This window comes from Borostomias antarcticus (assembly GCF_949987555.1).
Source record: "Borostomias antarcticus genome assembly, chromosome: 12".
Lineage (NCBI taxonomy): Eukaryota > Metazoa > Chordata > Actinopteri > Stomiiformes > Stomiidae > Borostomias > Borostomias antarcticus.
The window spans coordinates 2,228,779-2,252,205 of NC_140245.1; the positions used below are offsets into that span (position 1 = coordinate 2,228,779).

Consider the following 23,427-nt stretch of genomic DNA (forward strand, 5'->3'; position numbering starts at 1 on the left):
CGTTGTCGGTGTTAGCTAAAAATGGAAAGATGAACTACTGTACATATAATACAGTCATTATTAGGCCATGGGTAAAGGGTATAATATAACTCAGAATAGTGTGGTAGCCTATAGTAGTGTTTGGCTGGATGTACAGTAGGAACCTACAGTATGGGGAATGTGCAGAAAGGTTATTTGTTATTGAGCTGCATGCTAATAAGATTTCCCTTTTGTGCTCTCTTCCGACAGGATGTCTTTTCGAGAATGAGCTGTGCGCGACTTATGAGATCTGTGTCAACGGTAAGTTGTCGCCTACAGTGGAGCTTGGTTCTGATCTGTCTGGGTTTTGTGACTGGACACGTTTAGAAGCAGGGCCCAGGATGTGCGTGCTGTCCAGCTGCATACCTGGTGTGGTGGACTAGCCTTCTAGAACATACATGGTTGTGTATATCTATTTATTTCATAATGTCTGAGAAAGAAAAAACAGTTGACTGACAGGAAATCAATTTCAATTCAAAGTGATAACCTCGGTCTTTCTCATATAAGTAAATGTAGTGTTTCATGTTAAAGAACAGTCTTTGGTCCGCCAGGCGGAACAGATACTCTGGCGACCATTTTGGAGGAGCGGTCTCTATTGATTGGTGAGGTGATGTCGTGTCGTCATCTTGTAGGCTGAGACATTATCATCGCGGTTCTGAGTTCTAAATACCATACCATACCATTTCATTTATAGAGCACATTTAAAAACAACAAAGTTGACCAAAGTGCTGTACAAGTCAAACAACAATAACACACAAAGAGCACATAGTAAAACATACGCAGTATGTCACATGAATCCCTATGGGAAAATGAATGGGGATTCGCGAACAATGCCAATAATAAGGTATGTGTTTAACAGAGACTCCCAGACCGCAGTACATTTTGTTATAAAAGTCACAATCCATAATTTAAGATTGGTTTTGTGAATTGATGCTGTTGAGACATGCAAATTGTTGTCATGTTTCCCATAGGGATTAAGAACTCAGAACCAAATGGCCGTGATGCTAACTTTTCAGCCTACAAAATGACATCAGACCTCACCACTCTGTTAGCGCGTTCACGTTGCTAGCTAGTCTAGCAGTCGAGGGCTGAGCAAACAACGAGCAGGACGTCACCCGCAGGTGAGCAAACCTCAGGACATAGACACAAAACCAAACCGTCAACAGGATATTCAGACAAAGGCACATCATCTAAAAAAGGAACGCGACCATCAGCCAGGACATCACATAAACTGACATCCCAGACGCTGTGATCACTGGGAAATGCAGTCCAGAAGCACACCTGCACCTACTGGTGTCGACAAAAATAACTTACCTGGGACGTTCAAGATGACCACTTTAATTAACATTCAACCTAAGTGACAATGGTAAGGGCACAGGTGGCCAGAAAGCCTGTAGATAAAAGGACACTGTGATTTCCACCCATGGATGTATTAATACCTTAATTAATTATTACATTAATTAATTAATTGATTAATTACATTAATCACCTCTCCAGCAAGGTTCGCATTCCACTCCTCTGCCTGTCCTCTTCTTTAGCTGTCAACCTTTCAGAATTAATTTGCTTAGTCATTTCCTGTCCGTGTGGTGCCCTTTGGAAATGTGTCCCTCTAATCTAGTTTAGACAGGGGTGAAAAAACATGTCTAGCGCCATGTGAGGCAGAGCGAGAAAAAAAAGCATCATAACCGTCTATTTTTGGCCAAGCTCAGACAAGCTCTCAGCCTCTGTGTTGGTTTTGCGCTGGTTGTCGCACGCGTGACCTGGTTTAGGACTGCCCGCTCTGAGAGGGTGTGTTTGCTGTGTGATATCATGTGTAAAATTCTAGCTTTGCAACTATGGGTGAGAGTGTTACAGGTGTAATGAAAATATAACCACCGGGTAACCAAGACATTTCTTCAGTATTATTGTATTAATGTTAATATTGCATTATATTCCTCAGGAATTATTGAGTGTCGTCTATTGAAAAAATCATCGAAGAGCAGGGTGTTTTAAATTATGAATTGTGCCTTTAATGCAAGATATTTCTCCATATTCTATACTGTTTCTTCTATCCAATTAAGGTGCTCCAGAAATGATCAGCACTGCGAAACCCAGAAGCGATCATGTCATTGAGGTTCCTCTATCTCTCACGACCTACTTATAGATGGTGTAGTTATAGATGGTGTAGTTATAGATGATGTAGTTATAGATGATGTAGTTATAGATGGTGTAGTTATAGATGGTGTAGTTATAGATGGTGTAGTTATGGTGTAGTTATAGATGATGTAGTTAGAGATGATGTAGTTATAGATGGTGTAGTTATAGATGGTGTAGTTATAGATGATGTAGTTAGAGATGATGTAGTTAGAGATGATGTAGTTATAGATGATGTAGTTATAGATGGTGTAGTTATAGATGATGTAGTTATAGATGATGTAGTTATAGATGATGTAGTTATAGATGGTGTAGTTATAGATGATGTAGTTACAGATGATGTAGTTATAGATGATGTAGTTATAGATGGTGTAGTTATAGACGGTGTAGTTATAGACGGTGTAGTTATAGATGGTGTAATTATAGATGATGTAGTTACAGATGATGTAGTTATAGATGATGTAGTTATAGATGGTGTAGTTATAGATGGTTACAGATGATGTAGTTATAGATGGTGTAGTTATAGATGGTGTAGTTATAGACGGTGTAGTTATAGATGGTGTAATTATAGATGATGTAGTTACAGATGATGTAGTTATAGATGATGTAGTTATAGATGGTGTAGTTATAGATGGTTACAGATGATGTAGTTATAGATGGTGTAGTTATAGATGATGTAGTTATAGATGATGTAGTTATAGATGATGTAGTTATAGATGGTGTAGTTATAGATGGTGTAGTTATAGATGGTGTAGTTATAGATGATGTAGTTAGAGATGGTGTAGTTATAGATGGTGTAGTTATAGATGATGTAGTTATAGATGATGTAGTTATAGACGGTGTAGTTATAGATGATGTAGTTATAGATGGTGTAGTTATAGACGGTGTAGTTATAGATGATGTAGTTATAGATGGTGTAGTTATAGATGATGTAGTTATAGATGGTGTAGTTATAGACGGTGTAGTTATAGATGATGTAGTTATAGACGGTGTAGTTATAGACGGTGTACTTATAGACGGTGTAGTTATAGACGGTGTAGTTATAGATGGTGCGTTTATAGATCACCTGCAGGGCCTTATTGCCCTAGCCCGTGTGGAGTCATGTGGTGATTGACGTCGTAGGCGAGGCCCTGAGAGCCAGAGGCGTGTTGTGGTGGAGGACTTCAGCTGTTGCTGCTCTCAGAACCTTTAGGACTCACTGGGACAGCTACCCACACACCTATGATTCACTAAGGCGCCAGAATAAGGCGACATATCGAGTTGGGGCTCTCGTCACTAATGGTATTTTTCTACTATTAGAAACAACATCTATAAAAATGTGGTATCCCTAAAGCCTTTTTTATGGCAAATGCGGTGTCATTTTCTCGTAAGGCCAGTCATTCTTCTGGGGATGATCAAATGAACAACCCCCTGTGATGTGATTGGCCGGTGTGTTGAAACTCCCTGTGATGTGATTGGCCGGTGTGTTGGTGATTGACAGTATCAGGCCAGTCAGTAGCTCTGCCAACCAACCCCAGGGGCTTCATGTATTACACTGTACTTTCTTCATAAACTTAACTCTACGAGTTTAGATTTAATCATATCGTGAATTATGGAAAACAACATGAAGGGAACAAGAAACAGACAGCTTCCATCACTATCACACCATGTTATTCCCAGGGATTTTGAAGTTTTCACACTGAATTAAGATATGAGCAAAGTTCCACGTTGATCAAAGAACCCCTGATTAGTGAGACGCTGGCATTTCCCCGCGTGTCTCCCGCCTCCCGCCTCGCCGAAGGAAACGTTCATTCAAGAACTCCCCTGAGTTTTGACGGCATACTGTGTTCGGCTCGACTTTTTACCATTTTCGAGCGGATCGCTCGAAAACCGGTAAACACAACAGCGAAAGGGCAGAGCGGGCTGGTGTCAGGAGAGGCGCGGCGCCATCGCTGACATGACATTTTCACGGTGACGGATGTCGGCGGGAAGGAGGAGACTCGTGAATGTCAGATTAGTCGAGCCCGGTGGCATCCTGCACATCCGGACTGTGGGTCACCTGGCCCGATACGGCCGGGCCCGGCCGGAGAGATAAGGACCGCCCGTCACTCACACATGCTGGGCCAAGGCCTCGGACCCCTACCGGTATCACGCCCCCTGGTGTTCCACGGGATAGTCTTCAGGCCGGAGTTGCCCCCCCCCCCCCCCCCCCCCCCGAAGCGGCCCCCTACTGTCACCTGTCACTTAACTACAACAGTGCTATGCTTTTTGGTTTTTAACACTTGTATATTCTTTACTCTAATCTATTCTATACCATCTTGCTGCTGTGATGCCCAAATCCCCCCATGGGGATTATTAAAGTTGATCTTATCTCATTTTATCTACCAGAGCACTTGCCACAATTCATTTTTCCCGTCGCCAAGTACATTTTGCTTTTTACTTACTGTAAGAAACTGCTTGGTATCTCAGTAAAAGTCCAGTCTATTCTACTCAGGAGCGTGTCAACTTAATCAATGAGTTCAGAGCTTGAGGTGTTTAGTAGCTCTTCCGGTGCTTGTTCTGATTGCCACTGATTAGTGTCGGGGTGAGGTGCATTGTGGGTACAATTATCTTTAGTTATAGTTGTTATATTCACATCATCGATGAGATGACTTTTATTTAGGTACAGTAGTTGTGTGTTAAGGCTATTGGGATTTGTTGTAAGATATGCAGCTAGTGCTGAGTTATTGGTGTGATGCTGACTATTTTTCACTCACTAAACATGATGGATAAGTTCACCAGGGAACCCAAGGTGATCCGAGCTTTTATAATATTTTCAGATGGGAGTCTTGCGGTGTGTGAAGGCCCAGTTTTTCTTCACTTTCCGTCTCTGTGTTTGCATCCAGAGTAACTGGATTGTTTTATTTGCTCCAATCATGTTCTGATTCTGAGTCCACAGCTGAAATACTCCATGTCTTGCTGCTGAAAAACGTTTGTTCTCCCAATTCTTTGACTAACTGCTGTTTGGAAGTGGATGCAGAAAGTGATGCTACTTAAACCACAGATAGCTTTGTCTTCTGAAGTACGCCAAACATTACATCAGGGATCAAGTTCTTCGTTGTTGTCGTCCGTTCCCTCCGACAGCAGTTATTTGCACGGATTCATCCTTTTTTCACAGATTTCCACGCCAATTTAAAATTATTGCTACATCAACGTTTTATGCATGGGCAGTTTAATTGAAAAGCAGACTGGATGACCAGGAATGAATCTCTGCTCCCTCACTGGATGATGGCTCCCTTGAGCGATAAGCGGGTCCTCCAGCTCTTTGGGGTGTGACTCATACAGTAATTGAATGTGTGGAGCAGAATGTTCTAATTACTCAGAATGTAAACATGCCCACAGTAGTTCCACACTAGGAGCGCGCGCGATGAGAGGAGAGCATCTACATGTTGTCCTCTACTGAGGGGAATAGTCTGGCTTCAGCCCCTGAATTTTCATTTCATCCCACTTTCATTTTCCAAATACGAGTCTGGAAAAGCTGAAAGTGATTTCTCGTTTGGAATTCCTACCAGGCCAATCAGCATCCTGTGTTCTTTTTTTTTGGGGGGGGGGGGCGTGCTGTGATTGGTTAGGGTGATGAACTAATCGCTGAGGACTCCCTCTTCGGCAACGCCCATCTTGGAAAACAGCTGCAACGGGAGCCTGTTCAGACTGAATAATGAAGTGAAACAAAATGGCATCTCAGTCTGTAGTGTCAGGCTAGAAGGAAAATCCTGGTAATATTGCCAGTATTCAGTCAGCAAGGTGCTGCTTTTGTTTTTTGAATCAAAGGAAAAGACAGAGTCCCTCCAGTTACTTATTTACCAGGATATTACCTTGGTTAGATGGATGGATGGATGGATGGATGGATGGATGGATGGATGGATGGATGGATGGATGGATGGATGGATGGATTGGATGGATGGATAGATAGATAGATAGATAGATAGATAGATAGATAGATAGATAGATAAATAGATAGCTAGATAGATAGACAGACAGACAGACAGACAGACAGACAGACAGACAGACAGACAGATAGATAGATAGACAGACAGACAGACAGATAGATAGATAGACAGACAGACAGACAGATAGATAGATAGATAGATAGATATATACTGTAGATAGACAGATTTAATAGTGAATGATTTAAACTCTAGATCACGGGTCCGTGTGTCAGCGGTGCTCACATCACCCCCACACACTCAGTTAGACCACACCCACACCCCCACCCACTCAGTTAGACCACACCCACACCCCCACCCACTCAGTTAGACCACACCCACCCCCACCCACTCAGTTAGACCACACCCACCCCCACCCACTCAGTTAGACCACACCCACCCCCACCCACTCAGTTAGACCACACCCACAACCCCACCCACTCAGTTAGACCACACCCACCCCCACCCACTCAGTTAGACCACACCCACCCCCACCCACTCAGTTAGACCACACCCACCCACTCAGTTAGACCACACCCACCCCCACCCACTCAGTTAGACCACGGACACAAGCGAATGCTGTGTTCAAGCTCCCGCGCGCCGATTGGCTGGCTGAAAGGGAGCGAGACACTCAACAAAAATCACCATGGCGACGGCGAGGAGAAGAGCAGGGTCCTTTTGGGCGGCTAGCCGGCTAACGCCTGATCAGAAATGTCACGTACAGACCTCCCACCGCGACTCCTCACAGCATGAGTGTACTAGTCTGTAAATAACACATATTCTTGTTTGTCCAATTAAACTAAATACAGCCACGCTTGTGCCAGTTGAATTAAAGGAGTTGTTTGGTATTTAGCATCATGAGTCCTGTTATAAGGTTATTTACAATCATATACATCGGTCTATATGCACATTCTGACAGACTGTGTACTCTAGAGATATGAGTGCTCATTGCTCAGTTAAGTACACAATGGATCTCTATGGGCGTATGTGTGATTATCTGGGCATATTATGCCCATAGAGATCCATTGTTTACTACTTAGCTTTGACATGATTATTATTATTATTATTATTATTGTGTATTGTATCTGTTCTTTTGTTATTTATGTATTTGTGTGAGCTCGTCAACACTGTAAATGAGGGAAACCTTGGTGGTTTACGAGTATAAATAAAGGTTTGAAATGAGCACTAATATCTCTAGAGTCAGTCTGTCAGAATGTGCATATGCATCGTATATGATGGTAAATAACCTTATAACAGGGCTTATAATGCTAAACCAAACGACTCCTTTAAAAGACAGTTGGCTTTGCTTCTTTACAAAAGAAAGCCATGCTGAAATCATAATCCTTGGTTACCGTGCGCCATTTTCATTAGGTTGGGTCACTGACCTCCAACATTAAGCCTGGTCATGAAATAAAATGTGTTTTCAAAGATCTCATCAAAGAGCTCATCAAAATGATTTGTTAGTAGGCTTTTAGTTTAAAAATTGTAATATTTTTCTGGTAAATGAATGTGTATTGCAACCCCATATTTTCAGGTTGAGAATGTTAGTCTCCTAGAAATGTTGTTATTCTGTTGTGTTGTGTATTGTGTTGTGTTGTGTGTGACGGGCTGTATTATCTTGTGTTGTGTGTGGTGTTCTGTATTGTGTTGCGTTGTGTGTAGAGTGCAATATTGTGCTGTGTTGTGTATGGTGTCTTTTATTGTGTTGTGTATGGCATGTTGTCTTGTGTTGTGTATGGCGTTTTGTACTGTGTTATGTTGTGTATGGCGTGCTGTGTTGTTGTGTGGTGTTGTGTATGTTGTTGTATTGTGTTGTGTTGTTGTGCTGTGGTGTGTTGTTGTGTGGTGTTGTGTATGTTGTTGTATTGTGTTGTGTTGTTGTGCTGTGTTGTGTTGTTGTGTGGTGTTGTGTATGTTGTTGTATTGTGTTGTGTTGTTGTGTGGTGTTGTGTATGGCGTGCTGTGCTGTGTTGTTGTGTGGTGTTGTGTATGTTGTTGTATTGTGTTGTTGTATTGTGTTGTGTTGTTGTATTGTGTTGTGTTGTTGTGCTGTGTTGTGTTGTTGTGTTGTGTACGTGGCGCTCTGGGCCTGTAGTGAGAGAGGAGACACCATCTCCAGTCTGAAGCCTGTCAAAGCGGATCAAGACCTCTTACTGTAACAGATCGCCCCCAACCTGAACCCTCGCCCTCCCCCTCTCCCGGGCACCGCTCAGGAGGAAGATCGATTGCTCTGGCCTGGCTGGCCCCAGCAGGTCGAGCCAGGCTGAGGGGGGATAGGGAAGTTCTCCTACGAAAGCACCATGGCCGCCCGGGCACTCCCTCGGTATCTTATTAGCTCCGGGATAATTCACGGGCGGCGTGCTCCACCGCTCGCCGCCGAGCGTGCCGGTACGTAGCGGTTTCCCGCGGTCCGGCGAGCGCCTCGCGGCGGAGAGGCAGCTATCTGCGATGTGATTTGTGATGATGAGCTCTCAGCGTTTTTTACGGCCGAGGTCAAACCGCTGGGCCGACAAGGGTTTGCTTTTCCCTGAGTCATCAACGGACCGGTGGGCAGATCTCTAACCAGAAACGTCCATCTGGAGTCCAGGCACCGACCAGAAGCTACATGCCTTACTCTTTCTCCTCTTTCTTTTCTCTTCTTTTTTTAACTGCACTCCAGGCCGCGAGATTACTTTTCGCAAGAACACCATAGAGTTTAGGATTAAGGTTAGGGTGAGGGTGAGGGTCAGGTGTAGGGTTATGGGTAGGATTAGGGTTAGGGTTAAGGTTAGGGGTTAGGGTCTTCCTTGACCCTAAACTCAATGGTGCTATCGCTAAACTGGGTTGCGAAACACGTAGACGCCTCCAGGCCTGTAGGAACTCCATGTAGAGTTGCCTACATTGCCATTGTGTTGCCTCTGTGTATGAAATGTGCTATACAAATAAAGTTTGATTTGATTTGCCTATCTGGACGGTCAAGAAGGACTGACAGGCCCGTGTACAGTAAACTAACCCGACACGCCAGATGGTTTGCTTCGCATCGCCATCTGGGAACTCTCCGTTGGAAACCGTTCGGAAAAGGGCGGGCACTTTCCAAAATACTTGGCTGTTGACTGGATGAACTGTCTTACTTCATCCGCTGAACGCCGATTGGCGAGATCGTTTTCCGATCTGGCACAAACGGATCTCTATGGAGAGTTTCCAGAAACAGAACGTGAGCTCGCGGTCAGGATGGTCTCACGCGGATCACGTACTAATAGCATCATTCTAGCGCCTGGGAAGCACCGCGCTACAACAGCGAACCTCACAGGACTGGGCAGACGCCTCGACCACCGGGCCATGTCCATCCAAGCACGGCCCGACTCTAACCAAGCGTCTCAATCTGAACGCACCCCGCTCCCGAGGAAAATGGCCTCCCTTAAATCCTCATTTAACGTAATCCGTGGTCATGAATCACGCGGAGGTCGGCGCGCCGCTATGAATCGCTGCCTCGGGTGCCGGCGGCCAAGATAAACGACAGAGACTCAGATATGCGCGAACGTAATTACCAGTCATGATTCAAACGTTGCGGGACAGCGTGGCTCTGGAGAGATACGGGGTCGGTGTTAGGAAGGGGAGGCCGATAGGAAGGCTGGCCGACACACTGGACCGCGTGGGAGAGTTTACCTCCGCTCGGCGTTATTGGACCTGTTGTTGTTATTTTTATGGAATAATGTCCCTCCCCTTCAAGGTTGTGTGATGTTTCGGGTGTGTGGTCGCGGTGTGTGTGCCTGTGCGTGTGGGTATGTGTGTGTGTGTGAGAGAGAGAGAGATAGATGGATAGATCGATACATAGAGAATGTGTTTAAGTATTGTGTCTGCTTTTCATTATACTCCATTATTCCTTATTCATCTGTCCGTACTGTACCTCCCCTGTGAACGGACAGCTGTTGGGCTGTTTTCCAGGATGGGGGAGTTGATGCATTGAGCCACACGGAGGTAATACTGTAGACAGAGAGCATTTCCTGGATGTGATCAGAGAGACAGATTATAATTACGACACACAGCGCCGGGGTCATCGTCAGCTGTCCGCTGGACACAGCCTGCAGCCTGACCGGGATGTTTACACGGGGCTCGCGGTCTATAAATAGCCCAGCTGTAGCCATGGAGATACACTTTTATGTAACTGACGCTCAGGACGTACAGGTAAATGTTGATGGATTCTTTCATCTTTTACAGTCCTCAAAACTAGCCCGAGGTAGACATTTTGGAATGGTGGCACTTTCCTGGGACATTTAGCTTGACACTCAGACTGAGCGGCCATTTTGTTTCACTTCATTATTCATTATTCGGTCTGGACAGGCGCCCGTTGCAGTCGTTTTCCCAGACGGGCGTTGCCGAAGGAGTCCTCAGCGATTAGCTCGTCCCTTAACCAATCGCGCTGCGCTGTTTAATTCTGTCATCGCATTCGAAGGACGCTGATTGGCCTGGTTGGAATTCCAACTGAGAAATCACCCTGGATGACCGCCTTTCCAGACCCTGAATCGCATTTTGAAAATGAAGTGTGCGTGCGATTCAAGTGTGGAAGCCAGGCTTTGGGTGTTTGTATGGTTACAAGGGACATTTTGATTGAAATGGAATAATCCAATATTCTTTCAGAACAATTGCTGGTAGCCTGAGGCCTAATCTTGATCACCTACTGCTGCCTGATTACCAAAGACATCTAGCAAGTCCTGTTTGTATAATAATATACTGTATAATCCGTAATGGGGACCTTGAGGGTCTTTATTGGCCACATAGTGACACAACACAAGTGAGTGAGAGGCGACACCGCACCCTTTTTTATAAAAAAAAAAAAATCAATCTAGTTGTTCAAGTGATGAATATTCCCTCAGAATCTCCCAGACACCAACTTAATAACGTGATTCTGTAAGCGCCTCTCTCTCCCGTAGGTACTGCTGTCCTCTGCAGCGTGCCTCAGCTACAGAAAAACTCCCCTCCGGATAGCGGGTGAATTATGAAGCCCTGGAGCGCGTTGGACGCGGGGCGGCTGAGAGCCTCCGCCCGCTGATGGCCAGATACGGCGTGACGAGCCTCTGCAGATAGCGGCTCCCTTACTGAAGACTGAGCGCTGATCGCCGGGCTGATAGCATCCTGTCAGAAAGTATCAGATGTACTATAGCTCCCCGAAGAACCTCTAAATCCCTAGTAGGGCACGGTGAACACCGAGGAAGGAATATTAGATCTTACTTTGTGGTAAATGTGTGAGGGGTTTTGAATAATTTATTAAGAGAATTAATGGAATAGCGACTGAAAGCATTACGTAATCGTACATGGTGTACTTACTGTATATCTTGTACATAAGACAAATAAACATCCTCGGATCCTTGCGATGCTGATATGATACGCAGCACTAGATTAAGGTTAAGGGTTAGACTAGTGGAGACTGAGAGTGTTGAGGTCGTCAAATATATTTCCTTGTTAGTTGATCTCTAAAAGGAGAGCCCCTCGCCCCCGAGCCTGAGGAGGAGAGACCACAACTCTAAAAGGAGAGCCCCTCGCCCCCGAGCCTGAGGAGGACAGGACCCAACACCTCACCCCCACGACGACGAAGAAGAAGAAGAAGATCTCTTTCACTTCCATCTCCTTCCTTTGAAATATCACTCCTCTCACATTCCTTCTATACTCGCCTGTCCCACATATGAATAAATAATAAAGCTACTGTAAAGCACAGTGTGTTATCAACTAGGCTATATGCCGTGTAATAACGTATGTATGTTTCCATGTTCCCACCGGATGCCACGTTTGGCAGGTGCCAGACAGTAGCCTATGATAATGTAATACCTGTATATACTGTACTGTATAATAATATAACTACTGTAATAATGTATATATGTTTGCCCATGTTCCCAGCAGATGCCATGTTAGGGAGGTGCCAGACGGTATAATAATGTTATATATGGTAAATGGTAAATGGACTGCACTTATATAGCGCTTTTCCACCTTAGCGGCACTCAAAGCGCTTTACAGTGGCCTCTCATTCACCCATTCACACACACATTCACACACCAATGGCGGTAGCTGCCATGCAAGGTGCTAACCTGCTCATTGGGGGCAATTTGGGGTTAGGTGTCTTGCTCAAGGACACTTCGACATGTGGACAGTCGGAGCTGGGATTCGAACCACTGACCCTTCGATCATTGAACGACCCGCTCTACCAACTGAGCTACAGCCGCCCCAATAATGTATATATGTTTGCCCATGTTCCCACCAGACGCCATGTTTGGGAGGTGCCAGTCGGTATAATAATGTAATATATATAATAATATAACTACTGTATATATGTTTACCCATGTTCCCACCAGACGCCATGTTTGGGAGGTGCCAGTCGGTCCCGGTGACGGAGGCCTTCAGGTACGAGGTCTCTCCGTCTGTGGTGCAACGCTTCAGGAGTCTCCTGCGCAAACTGTCTGACAGAGGTAGGCTTTCTGACCGCCGTGTCCCGTACGCCCACGGTAACGACGCATGCGTTAGCTAACCCGCGTGACTCACACTCCGAGCACCCGGTCTCCAGCCCACGTCCGGGGCCTCAAATGTCAATGATTCGTAATCGTTATGTATCTGCTATAAACTGCGCTTGTTGTCAGAGGGGATTGGCGTAACCGGGGAGCTTGCTTCTAAACTTTTTCCGATAAAATGTAAAACATAAAAAGTATGTGTCTTCTGCTTCTGTGTTGGCGTACCAGTGAGTGCATTTCACAGCTCTGTTCTTCTTAACTGCTTTTGGGTAGATTTTTAAAGAGCCAAGATTTATTCATGCTCGGGTTCTGACTCCTCAGCCTTGCAGCAAAAACTGCAAAAAGCAAAAATAATAATTGACTAATGTAGGCTACTGTATATTTGTGTAAAAAAAAAAAGTATATATATATATTACAAGTTTTAAATAATCATCATTATAGTATTTAGTCAAATGAAGTGCTTGGCAACAGGTGACCCCCTCGGAATGAGGACCACAGATCTTTCAGTAGCAGCTTGTCATGCTGCAGTAAACCTGAGGAGCCACCAGAGGGCGACATGTACCTGCGTATAACACAGTTGTTACAGCACCGGGTTACACACGCTCAGGCTGGGATTTCTATTGATCTTGAAGAGCACAGTGCTCTTAGAGGTGCGCACACTGTAACACGATGCCATAATACAGTGGTTTGATTTAGGGCACTTTTAAAAGAGCAGTGCAGAAATACACCATTATGCAATAATGAATTCCAGCTTTTACCTAAATGAGAGTAATGTTTATGTAGCCAGAGTCCCATGTAGCCTATATATCTACATGTATACATCTTTATATGGATAGAAAGTTTGAACATTATTCCCAATCACACACAATGATAGAAACATGCAAACCATGACTGTTGCAGTTAAAACCTATTTTACATACTTTAAAGACAAGTATACATAGGCTTACTGTAGTGTATATGGTGCCAAATCTCTTGCTTGATAGTTAAGAATGTATGTTTATAGCCAAGGACACATACAGACTTCAACAGATCCCCACTCTACAGGCGAGCGGAATAATATTGAGATTCCATAGAGCGCTGATGAATCTCAAAGCATTTATCAAGCCCTCTCGGTGAAATGAATTATGCTAATGAGATATTTACCCCTGGCTGTCTGAAAAACCATTAGGGGGACAAAACTGAAAAGAGCATCTGCATTTCAAACCCCCTCCGCTCAAAAACAACACGTTGGAAGGCGGCCCACACAGACCTAATGGGCTCCGAATATTCAAACATCCTCCTCCATTCTGACCCTGAAATACACCCCCGCACTTTCAAAGATACCTGCTTCTTGTTTTTCAAGTACGAAACACACACACACGCGCACACAGACACACACACACACACACACACACACACACATCCCGCAGATCTAACAGCATACTGAGACTTTGAGCCTGAAAGTATGTGTAGCTACTTTGTCTATGGTGATATATACAGGAAAGTTTTTTTTAAGGAAGAAGTTAACTTCTTTAAAGGTATAGCCCGCTCAAAAATCCGAATTTGCAAGATTTCTTCAAAGGTGAGGTAAATCTCTGTATATTGCTGTATGAATGGGAAAGAAGTTTATGGCGTCTTGCATATTTTGTCATCCCTAATGAGGTTTGAGAAGCATACAGCATATCTCCACAAGCAATAAAATGGACCATGACAGATTTGACATTATTATACCCCCTTCTGAACCGCATTTGGCCCAGTTTTTTTTAATCATTTCGGAGCGAACTGTCCCTTTATTCCTGGCCTCCCAGCAGAGCGGCCGCCTCCTGGGCTCAGTTCCTGACCAGCGTTTGGCCTCCGCTGTTCTAAAAGGCTGTGTGTGAATAACCTGGCGGGGGTTCCACAGTTAATCAACCCGCCAGTGTCACACACCGTCTGCTGCTCTACTAACTCGCATGTTTCAGGCCATCATGGCGGCCATTAAAGCCATCATTGAGCTATTTTATGGCCGCCTGATGGCGAAAACTGGCCAAGGCTGATTGCTTCCCTGGTACTGGTTCGTGCTGCTGTGTGTGTGTGTGTGTGTGTGTGTGTGTGTGTGTGTGTGTGTGTGTGTGTGTGTGTGTGTGATGTTATAGGCACTCATGTTCACAGAAATGTCTGGATGAGTCCGTATGACCAGGGGTAGAAAAATAAGCAATATGTTGCATAATATTTTGAACTGTCCCTTTATCGAGGTCAGCAGAGTGAGGAGGCAGTCAGACGACGGTCTTGGGGTCGGTCCGTTGTCCTCCTGACCTTGGATCAGTTTCACGTTTATTCCTATAATCGCTAAGATACGAGTTTGGAGGACAAAGCTGATCCTAAAACCTGGCACCTGTAGGTTTGCATCTTCCACCCCGGAGCCACAAGCAGGAGCAGCAGACGCGAGTGGCCGCTGTGTTTTTCCCCATCGGTGGATTCTGATTGGCTCAGAGCCAGAACCCCCAACCTCTACCTTCTGTGTTCTCCTGAATAGCGTCCCAGCATGCACCACAGAGAGAGCAGCGTGGAGTTGACACAGTCATCTGGCAGCAGTGCTATTAGCATACCTATACTGTTTAGAGGAGGAGGAATATTAGATTAGTGTGGCCAATAATATTACAGTACACGTTTTCCAATTCCATCCAAGCTTCTGTTCCCTGGGAGATCGTCCTGATACTTCAACTATATTGTTACATTGTGTCTTTCTTATGAAAATATATTAGGCCTATATACAGAATTGTCTGAAAGAGAAAAATATGTTATTACGGTCAGTTTTTTTGAGTAAATGAACATAGGATGAATGTTATCATTATATATGTTATTATAATACTAGCATGATACACTGAATTCCCTAACTGTACCTTCTACCTCCTATAGAGGATAACGTAGCTGGTACCATATCCCTGGTGATATTAAAGTCTAGCGATGTTCGTTTCCTTCACGGGTCCTTCCTCTGCTTACGTGTTGCGTCGCACGGCCATATTTTGCGTCACATTTTCGTTCCGCCGCTCCATCTGTCGCTGGCGAGACGCGGTGCGGTCAGTCTGCCAGCGGAGGAAGCCCCGGTCCGGGCGAGACTGACACCGTGTCCTAATGGTGCGTTCGTTTGTGGTCGGAGGTGGCAAGTCGCAAGTGGCAAAATATCTACCTCCGACCTGTGTGCATTCGAGCTATATACCATTATATCACAGTTACCTAGTTATATCTATATACCATTCACAGTTACCTAGTTATATCTATATACCATTATATCACAGTTACCTAGTTATATCTATATACCATTATATCACAGTTACCTAGTTATATCTATATACCATTATATCACAGTTACCTAGTTATATCTATATACCATTATATCACAGTTACCTAGTTATATCTATATACCATTATATCACAGTTACCTAGTTATATCTAGTGCATTCGAGCAGGGGCTGAGAAACATATCCGAATTTGCGACGAGGAAGTGCGAGTTCATGAGGTGTTTTATTTAATCATTCCTAGTAGCAAGTCGCAATTTGCCACCTCCCAGTTATAAACGAACGCACCATAACTGCTTGCGACGCGAGCAACAGAACGCCACATCGCATGCTTGCTGTCCTAACTGAAACCGTTAAATGTCCTGTTCTGTTACGTCATTTGTCTATATTCCCCACTGAAGACAGTTAAAGAACGAACGCCTGTCAAGGCGCGCGACAGGAGGAAAATAGGAACAGGGCGAGCGTCAAAGCGGCAGTTGAAACGTCGCTCGCGTCCAGTTAGGACATAACAATAGAAAACAAAGCAATGGAACGCATTTTGTCGCTGACGCTCGCTCGCGTCGCGTGTAGTTATGGTGCGTTCGTTTATAACTGGGAGGTGGCAATTTGCGACTTGCTACTAGGAATGATTAAATAAAACACCTCATGAACTCGCACTTCCTCGTCGTAAATTCGGATATGTTTCTCAGCCCCCAGTTGCTCGAATGCACTAGATATAACTAGGTAACTGTGATATAATGGTATATAGATATAACTAGGTAACTGTGATATAATGGTATATATATATAACTAGGTAACTGTGATATAATGGTATATATATATAACTAGGTAACTGTGATATAATGGTATATAGATATAACTAGGTAACTGTGATATAATGGTATATAGATATAACTAGGTAACTGTGATATAATGGTATATAGATATAACTAGGTAACTGTGATATAATGGTATATAGCTCGAATGCACACAGGTCGGAGGTAGGTATTTTGCCACTTGCGACTTGCCACCTCCGACCACAAACGAACGCACCATTAGGACACGGTGTGAGGAGAACGCGCGCGTAGCTCCCTAAAGGTGTCCTAACGTGATGATGCGTAGAGAACAGGATCTAGGTCGCTCCGGTGAGAGGGAGGACCGGACACTCTCCAGTCTAGCGCTGCTTGTAATAGCGATGCATTTAGGCCAATGTTTTCAAATCTGATTTTGGGGTCGAGTATATATGTACAATACAGTATAACCACCAAGAAAGTAAATGTATCATTGGATGATACATACAGCTGCATCGATCAAGTTATGATTTGATTATACAAAATTACTAGATTATTATTATTCATCTACAAGTCTCTCATAGCCAGACCTATCTCCACACTTCGTTTATGAGAAAGGTCTCATTACCATTTGGGGATGGGTGGAACAAAACGTTGTATTTCCGTCTTCGGTGGAGCGGTTGCCAGGTTGTTGTTTCACGTCTTCGGTGGAGCGGTTGCCAGGTTGTTGTTTCACGTAGTCCGCGTCACTGATTGGGCAGTAATGAACGAGCGCTTATCCCCCAAACCTACATCCTTTGAGTCTAGCCATCCAGACTAGCCAACTAATGAGCATCCATTTACATCACATGCACAGCGGATTGGAGGAAAACAAGATATTTATTTTTAGTAAATCCCTTTAAATATTAAATATTTTCTGCACAGAGATCAGAGTCGCAGTCAAGCCAGTCAAACTACTGAAAGACTAGGGAAACTTCACACACTGATGAGGGACATCACTGTTATTTAAGCCTTTATAAAGGACTGTGGAAACTGTAGCCGCTGAGCTCATAAAATGGCGCAGAGAGAGAGAGCGGCTTTGGTTATATAGAAACTAATGAGCCGTTGCACTAGCCGACCCTGTCGACATTTAGCATGGGGGAATCTATCTAATTAAACAGACCGGTGTGAAACAGATGGGATTCAGAGGATGGCCTCGCAGGACTCCTATTATCTCAACCCGATTGTAAGTCGGGGTTGATGGATTTGACGCTTTGTATACAAACACCTGTTGGACGGAAGCAGCCGGAGTTAACGGCCTGCTGCCTCCCGCTCGTCTGCAGGGCTCACCTGGGAGGACGACGCCACCCAGAAGATTCTGTCCAAGGAGCTGTCCAAGCTGAGGAGGACGCCCTACCCCTGGGGGGACGCAGGGCCCGTCTACGGCAGCAAGCTAAGGTTAGAATCCGCCTTTAAACTTCACCTTTAGACTTAGACTTTTCAGGCTTTAGGGTCGGCCTTTAGCTGTAGCGCCCTCGTACACCAAATCAAATCAAACGTTATTTATATAGCGCATACGCAACGCAATGCGCTTTACAGAGAAAAAAAACGGGGGGTGTACATACTGATCCTACCCCTAATTTTCCAGAGGGAAGCAAAAAAAAACTCTTCACCCATTTGAGCCTGTAAAACTGTAAAAAAAAAAGAACTGTAAAAACTTTTCCTTGACCTCTTTCAACGAGACGCTCAGGCAGGCTTCTGGGAAGCGTTTAAAGTCCCTGATATCTGTTATGATATTGCTTCGGACACTCAAAACGCACTCTCTCTCCCCGGCCCTCAGGCCGGCCCCCCAGGCCGCGGACCCTGGGGACCGCAGGATCAAGCCCGCGGAGGCGGAGCTGAGCAGGGGCCTCCAGATGTACCTGCAGCGCCTGGGACTCCTCCCCCAGGCCTCCTCGTCGGCCGGCGCCAAGGCCCCCAGCAAGGTGAGGGCCCCCTACGGTAACCATCACTCCAGTCCACCCCCCCACCCCCGGGGCCGCCATCTAAGGCCCCATGTTAGCTGGGGATAAGCAGCCGAGTCATTTATTACACACACGCACGCACACACACACACGCCCACACACACACACACACACACACACACACACACACTAGTCATGCAGCGGGGGCCCATATTATCATCTATAGCAGTGTATGAATAGCTGACGTTTTGACCGTTGAAGAGTGATTGTTTCCTGACGCCGGATCATTATGCCAGAGATAATACCAGCCGGGGTTCAGGAGTTCGCCTCCCTAATTAATAACCCCCGCGCGATTGGCTCTCTGTCATGTCCGTCAGGGGGGGAAGCCATACGCGGCGCGTCTCAATGAGAGGGTCCCGTCTCCAGCTGGGAGCGTGGCTTTGTGGGGGATGGAGGGCGGAGTGTCACGTCATTTAATATATCAAAGACAGGGTGGATGGAAGGGGGGCCCCCTCGGCATCAGACTTGAAGTGTGGATGATTTATGGTTTGAATTATGGATTGTGTAACGTACGGGGCCATTTTTCACACTGCGGTACAGTAGAACCCGTTTAGAAAGTTGCATCTCTATTGTGTGGTTTATGATATGTTTACTTTACTGTTCACTATATAATCACTAACGTTGTCATTTGGTGTTTGAACTATTCATGAGTTAGAAACATGAAGATCCGCCCGTGTGACGGTTTTTAACGTGCGGCGTTTTCTTCCAGGGCTTCCAATCCGCCGTTCCCCCCGACTACTACCGCTCCAAGTCCCAGGGTCAAAAGCCAGCGTCCCCCGACGTGTCCCCCGTCTCCTTGTCCTTCCAACCGCCCTACCAGGAGAGACCCCTCGCCGCCAAGGACCGGGACGGCGAGCTCCTCCTGGCCGGCCTGAGGCGCTATCTGTCCGCGCGGCTGTCGGCGGGCGCCGCCGCCGCGCCCACTCCTCGGCTCCGCCCCTACTACGGTAACGGGTTGGACGGCGGCGCCGGACCCAAGGAGAGCTCCAAAGCGGACCGGCTGGCGCTCACGGCCGGGGGCAGCCGAGCTCCGCCAGCCAAGGACCCGCTCAGCCCCGTGGATGGTGGGTGCCCTGCCAGCTGCCTGTTGAAAAAGGCAGACTGGACTTCTTCATGCTATTCTTCTACATGAGAATGCGTGCAGCGATGACGACACCGAAACGCCGTAAATGTGTGTTTGTAACGTTTACCTTCTCTCTCCTTCTTTCACTCGCTTTCTCAACCTCCTATTTTCCACTCGTTCCTCCTCCTCCCCCCCCCTCCCCCCCTCTGACCCCCCCCCCCCCCACAGAGAGATTCATCCAGAACGTCCTGAAGAACGTGGGCCGTCACAACGTGGACGTGGACCACCTCACCTCCCAGGACGTGGACCAGCTCGCCGGCCTGATCGCCGACGCCCTCCAGGTGGTGGACCGGGACCAGGGCCGGGCCCAGAAGCAGGCCAGGCCCGGCCCGAGAGCCTTGGAGGAGGAGGAAGAGGAGGAGGAGAAGGAGGAGGAGGGGGAAGGGCCTAGGGACGAAGAGCAGCAGGAAGGAGAGGAGGGCGCGTCTCCGTCTGCCACGGAGACGACTCGGGAGAGCACTCCGGCCAAGTGGGCGGCGCTCCAAGGTAGAGCGGAGGATTTCAACCAGCTGCCTGTAGTCTCTTCTGCTTATTGGCCAAGTCCTCGAGGTTTAAGTCCGGCTTAAGTTCCCTCCTTACCTGACCCTTCAACCCGCAATGTCACCTTTAACCCATGTTGATAGGTTTTATTTTACTCGAGTAGTGTTACATAGCGATTATCATCAGTCATAAAATGGCACACGCATAAAAAAGCATCCCCTGAAAATGTCTTTGAAAGCCCCTCGAACGTTCTTGAAGGCGGCAGAGAGAGTAGTCGAGCATCTGGTTGTTTTAGACGCACAGAGTTGAGTGTGCATCGTGGCCATTTATGATTCCTCTTCATCTTCCTGTCGGTAAACAGAGTCATTCTGGCTTCCTTTCCCACAGGCCGGCGAACAGAGGATGACGCAGGCCCGGTCGCTAAGGACACGGTAGGAGAATGTGGATACAGTGACGAACGAAGCGTTTTGAAAGAGAGTGTAAATGTCAAACCGAACAGTGGCATTATAAGAGGGGGTATTATTCTCTGTGTAGGCTAGAACTTATATTATCCGGGCGCTATTGTCGTTTTTTCAAAAGGCTTTTAGGCTTTTGATGATACCTGAAAAGGCAAGGGTAGATAGCCTGGCTCCAGCCCCTGAATCTGAATTTTCACATTTTCAAATGTGATTCAGGGTCTGGAAAGGCTCTCATCCAGAGGGATTTCTCGGTTGGAATTCCAACCGGGCCAATTGCAGTCTTTTGAATGCGATGACGGAATTAAACTGTGCGACGTGATTGGTTAGGGGATGAACTAATCGCTCTTCGGCAACGCCCATCTCTGAAAACGTCTGCAGTGGGAGCGTGTTCAGACTGAATAATGAAGGGAAATGGCAAAAACGTTTTAAAACTCAGACAGAGAGCAGAACTCTCACACAGACGTTGTGTAAACTCTCATTCTGTCGTCTTGTCATCCAGAGGACAATTTTGACTTGTAACATGTAATGTGCTTCCTAATTAGCATAATGTAATTAACATTAGCAATTAACATAATGTAATAAGATACAACATCACATTCCCAATAGGAATAGTAATGTGGTCTTTCTATGATTCATAGCTACAGTATAGTTTGTTTACCAGGTCTCATTTTAGTTCATGTGCTACAGTAAGGGGAGTTTCTACAAAGCCTTATTCTACTAAAAAGTGGGCAATTTACCTGGTGGTACAATTACTAAACTCACCACCATACACCATACGATCACAGCACACCTCCCCCAGCACAGAGCATGTTCATTGTATAGAATATTATGTATTATATATATATATTTATACTGTATGCACACACACACACACACACACACAGACTATATTGTATAAATATGCCTCCCTGCTTGGCACTCAGCATACAATCCAATCATTTGTAATTATTTATAATTTATAATTTTTTTTAGAGCAAGGAGCCAGCAGTGACATTTCATTTTAAATGCATCCATTGTCGATAACATTGTAAACTGTACTATATTACATTACATTAGTCATTTAGCAGACACCTTTATTCAAATCGACTTTCCAGAACTCACAACTGCATCTCCTTTCTAAAACAAGTGACTAAGAGCAGAATCTAGTGCTGAAGGCAAAGTGCAAGAATAGCAATTACAATAGAATAGCAATCAAAATAGTTTACTGTAGATTTGATGAATAAAATGTGAATCAGAACCTGACATCCACATCCTCTTCTCTCAGGCTCCAGACTCGGCTGTTTTGTTCGGGAAGCTTCTAGAATATCTGGACAGGACGTCCTTCACCGAGGCCCCTCCTCCCAGGGGCGTGGCCTCCGAAGGGGCGGGACCCAGGGGCGTGGCCTCCGACGGGGCAGGGCCCAGGGCGGGGCTGGAGAGCGTGCGCAGCAGGACCACCCTCTCGGCGGCCCGGGTGCAGAAGAAGGCGGCGCGGACGGAGGCGGACGTGGAGGAGGTGTCGGAGGTGGACGGCTGGGTGCGGGAGGTGGCGCCCCCTGCTGCCCCAGCGACGTACGACGAACCCCGGCAGAAGAGCGCGCGCGTCGACGAGCTGCAGCTGGACGTCAAGGCGGACGGACGCGGCAGGAAGGCCGCCGACGACGACGACTACGGCTACGTCATCACCGACACGGAGTGAGTGTTGCTACGTCGTCGCTTGAGTATCGTTGTCACACATGCTAATGTACAGTAGAGTGAGAGTTACTGTATCATAATAACGAACACTTGAGTGAGTATGGCCATATTTGTTTGCGCTTCGGTTTGCCCTACCCTCATCCTCCGATTTCTCAGGAGTTGACAGGAAATCGGATTAGTAACATGTGCTGGAGGATTTGTGAGTCTTTCCCAAGGTCGTTTTGTACCCAATTCTGCTGGGCCAAATGATTGTGGCTTTATCGAAAGTGCAGTCATGCTCTTAGAAACATGTCGGTCTAAAGCTGGAGGAGCGCACAGCCGATACACACTAGGACGCTGAAATAGGAGCGGGCAAATGTAAAAGTCTCAAACGGTGACTGATTGAGGGTCGTTTTCTACTGCAATTTCCACTCCGCTATCCCAGTCAGCGCGGTTGAGGTAGTCTACGGCAGTTCCATCCTGAAGCTCCAGCATTTCTGCGTCCCTCACTGTCGATAAATATCCCCAGCCAGACTCTGGGGTAATTCTGTTTTGAACAAACCATTACTGCACAAATTAACGGGAAAAGGACATTTGATTTTGGCACACGGGCACAACTGGAATTGTCTCAGAGGGACTACTGTACATCCAGAGTACTGTTAAGGTTGGGTGATGGAGGTTGGACCCAAAATGCAGATAGCAGGCAGCGCTGGTTCAAAAGGGGGGTTTATTCTCAAATAAAGGGCAAAAGTATAAACACAGGAACAATGTGGAGCAACACACTAATGAAGACAATGAGCCGACAGAACAAAGGAAACAGGAGGGCATATATACTCTAAGAGAACAATCGAGGAACAACGTACAGGTGAGCAACGAGACACAACGAGACACAGGTGCAGACAATCACCCAGACAAGGACATGGAGGGATTCCAACAAGACACCAACACAAGGACAGAGGGACCTAGGACACAAGGGAAGGGGACAGGGAACGAGGTTGGGACTGGGAATGGGACTGGGCAGGAAACTAGAGGGGGGAGCTAGAGGGAACCAGACGACTAAAGGAGGGAACTGAGGGGACTAGAACTAGGGACTAGGAACTAGAGAGGGGAGT

General features: G+C 46.1%; 1 protein-coding gene across 1 annotated transcript in view; it reads left to right on the top strand.

Annotated features, from left to right (window-relative positions):
* The window catches only part of LOC311316331 (receptor-type tyrosine-protein phosphatase N2-like), a gene marked incomplete at both ends in the record, with an annotated part of 156,648 nt that overhangs the window by 10,461 nt on the left and 122,760 nt on the right, over nucleotides 1–23,427 (top strand). The window contains 7 exon segments of the mRNA XM_084447173.1: nucleotides 229–279; nucleotides 12,419–12,532; nucleotides 17,921–18,035; nucleotides 18,418–18,562; nucleotides 19,311–19,665; nucleotides 19,893–20,041; nucleotides 21,927–22,336. Coding sequence (XP_084303299.1) covers nucleotides 229–279; nucleotides 12,419–12,532; nucleotides 17,921–18,035; nucleotides 18,418–18,562; nucleotides 19,311–19,665; nucleotides 19,893–20,041; nucleotides 21,927–22,336 — 1,339 coding nt within the window.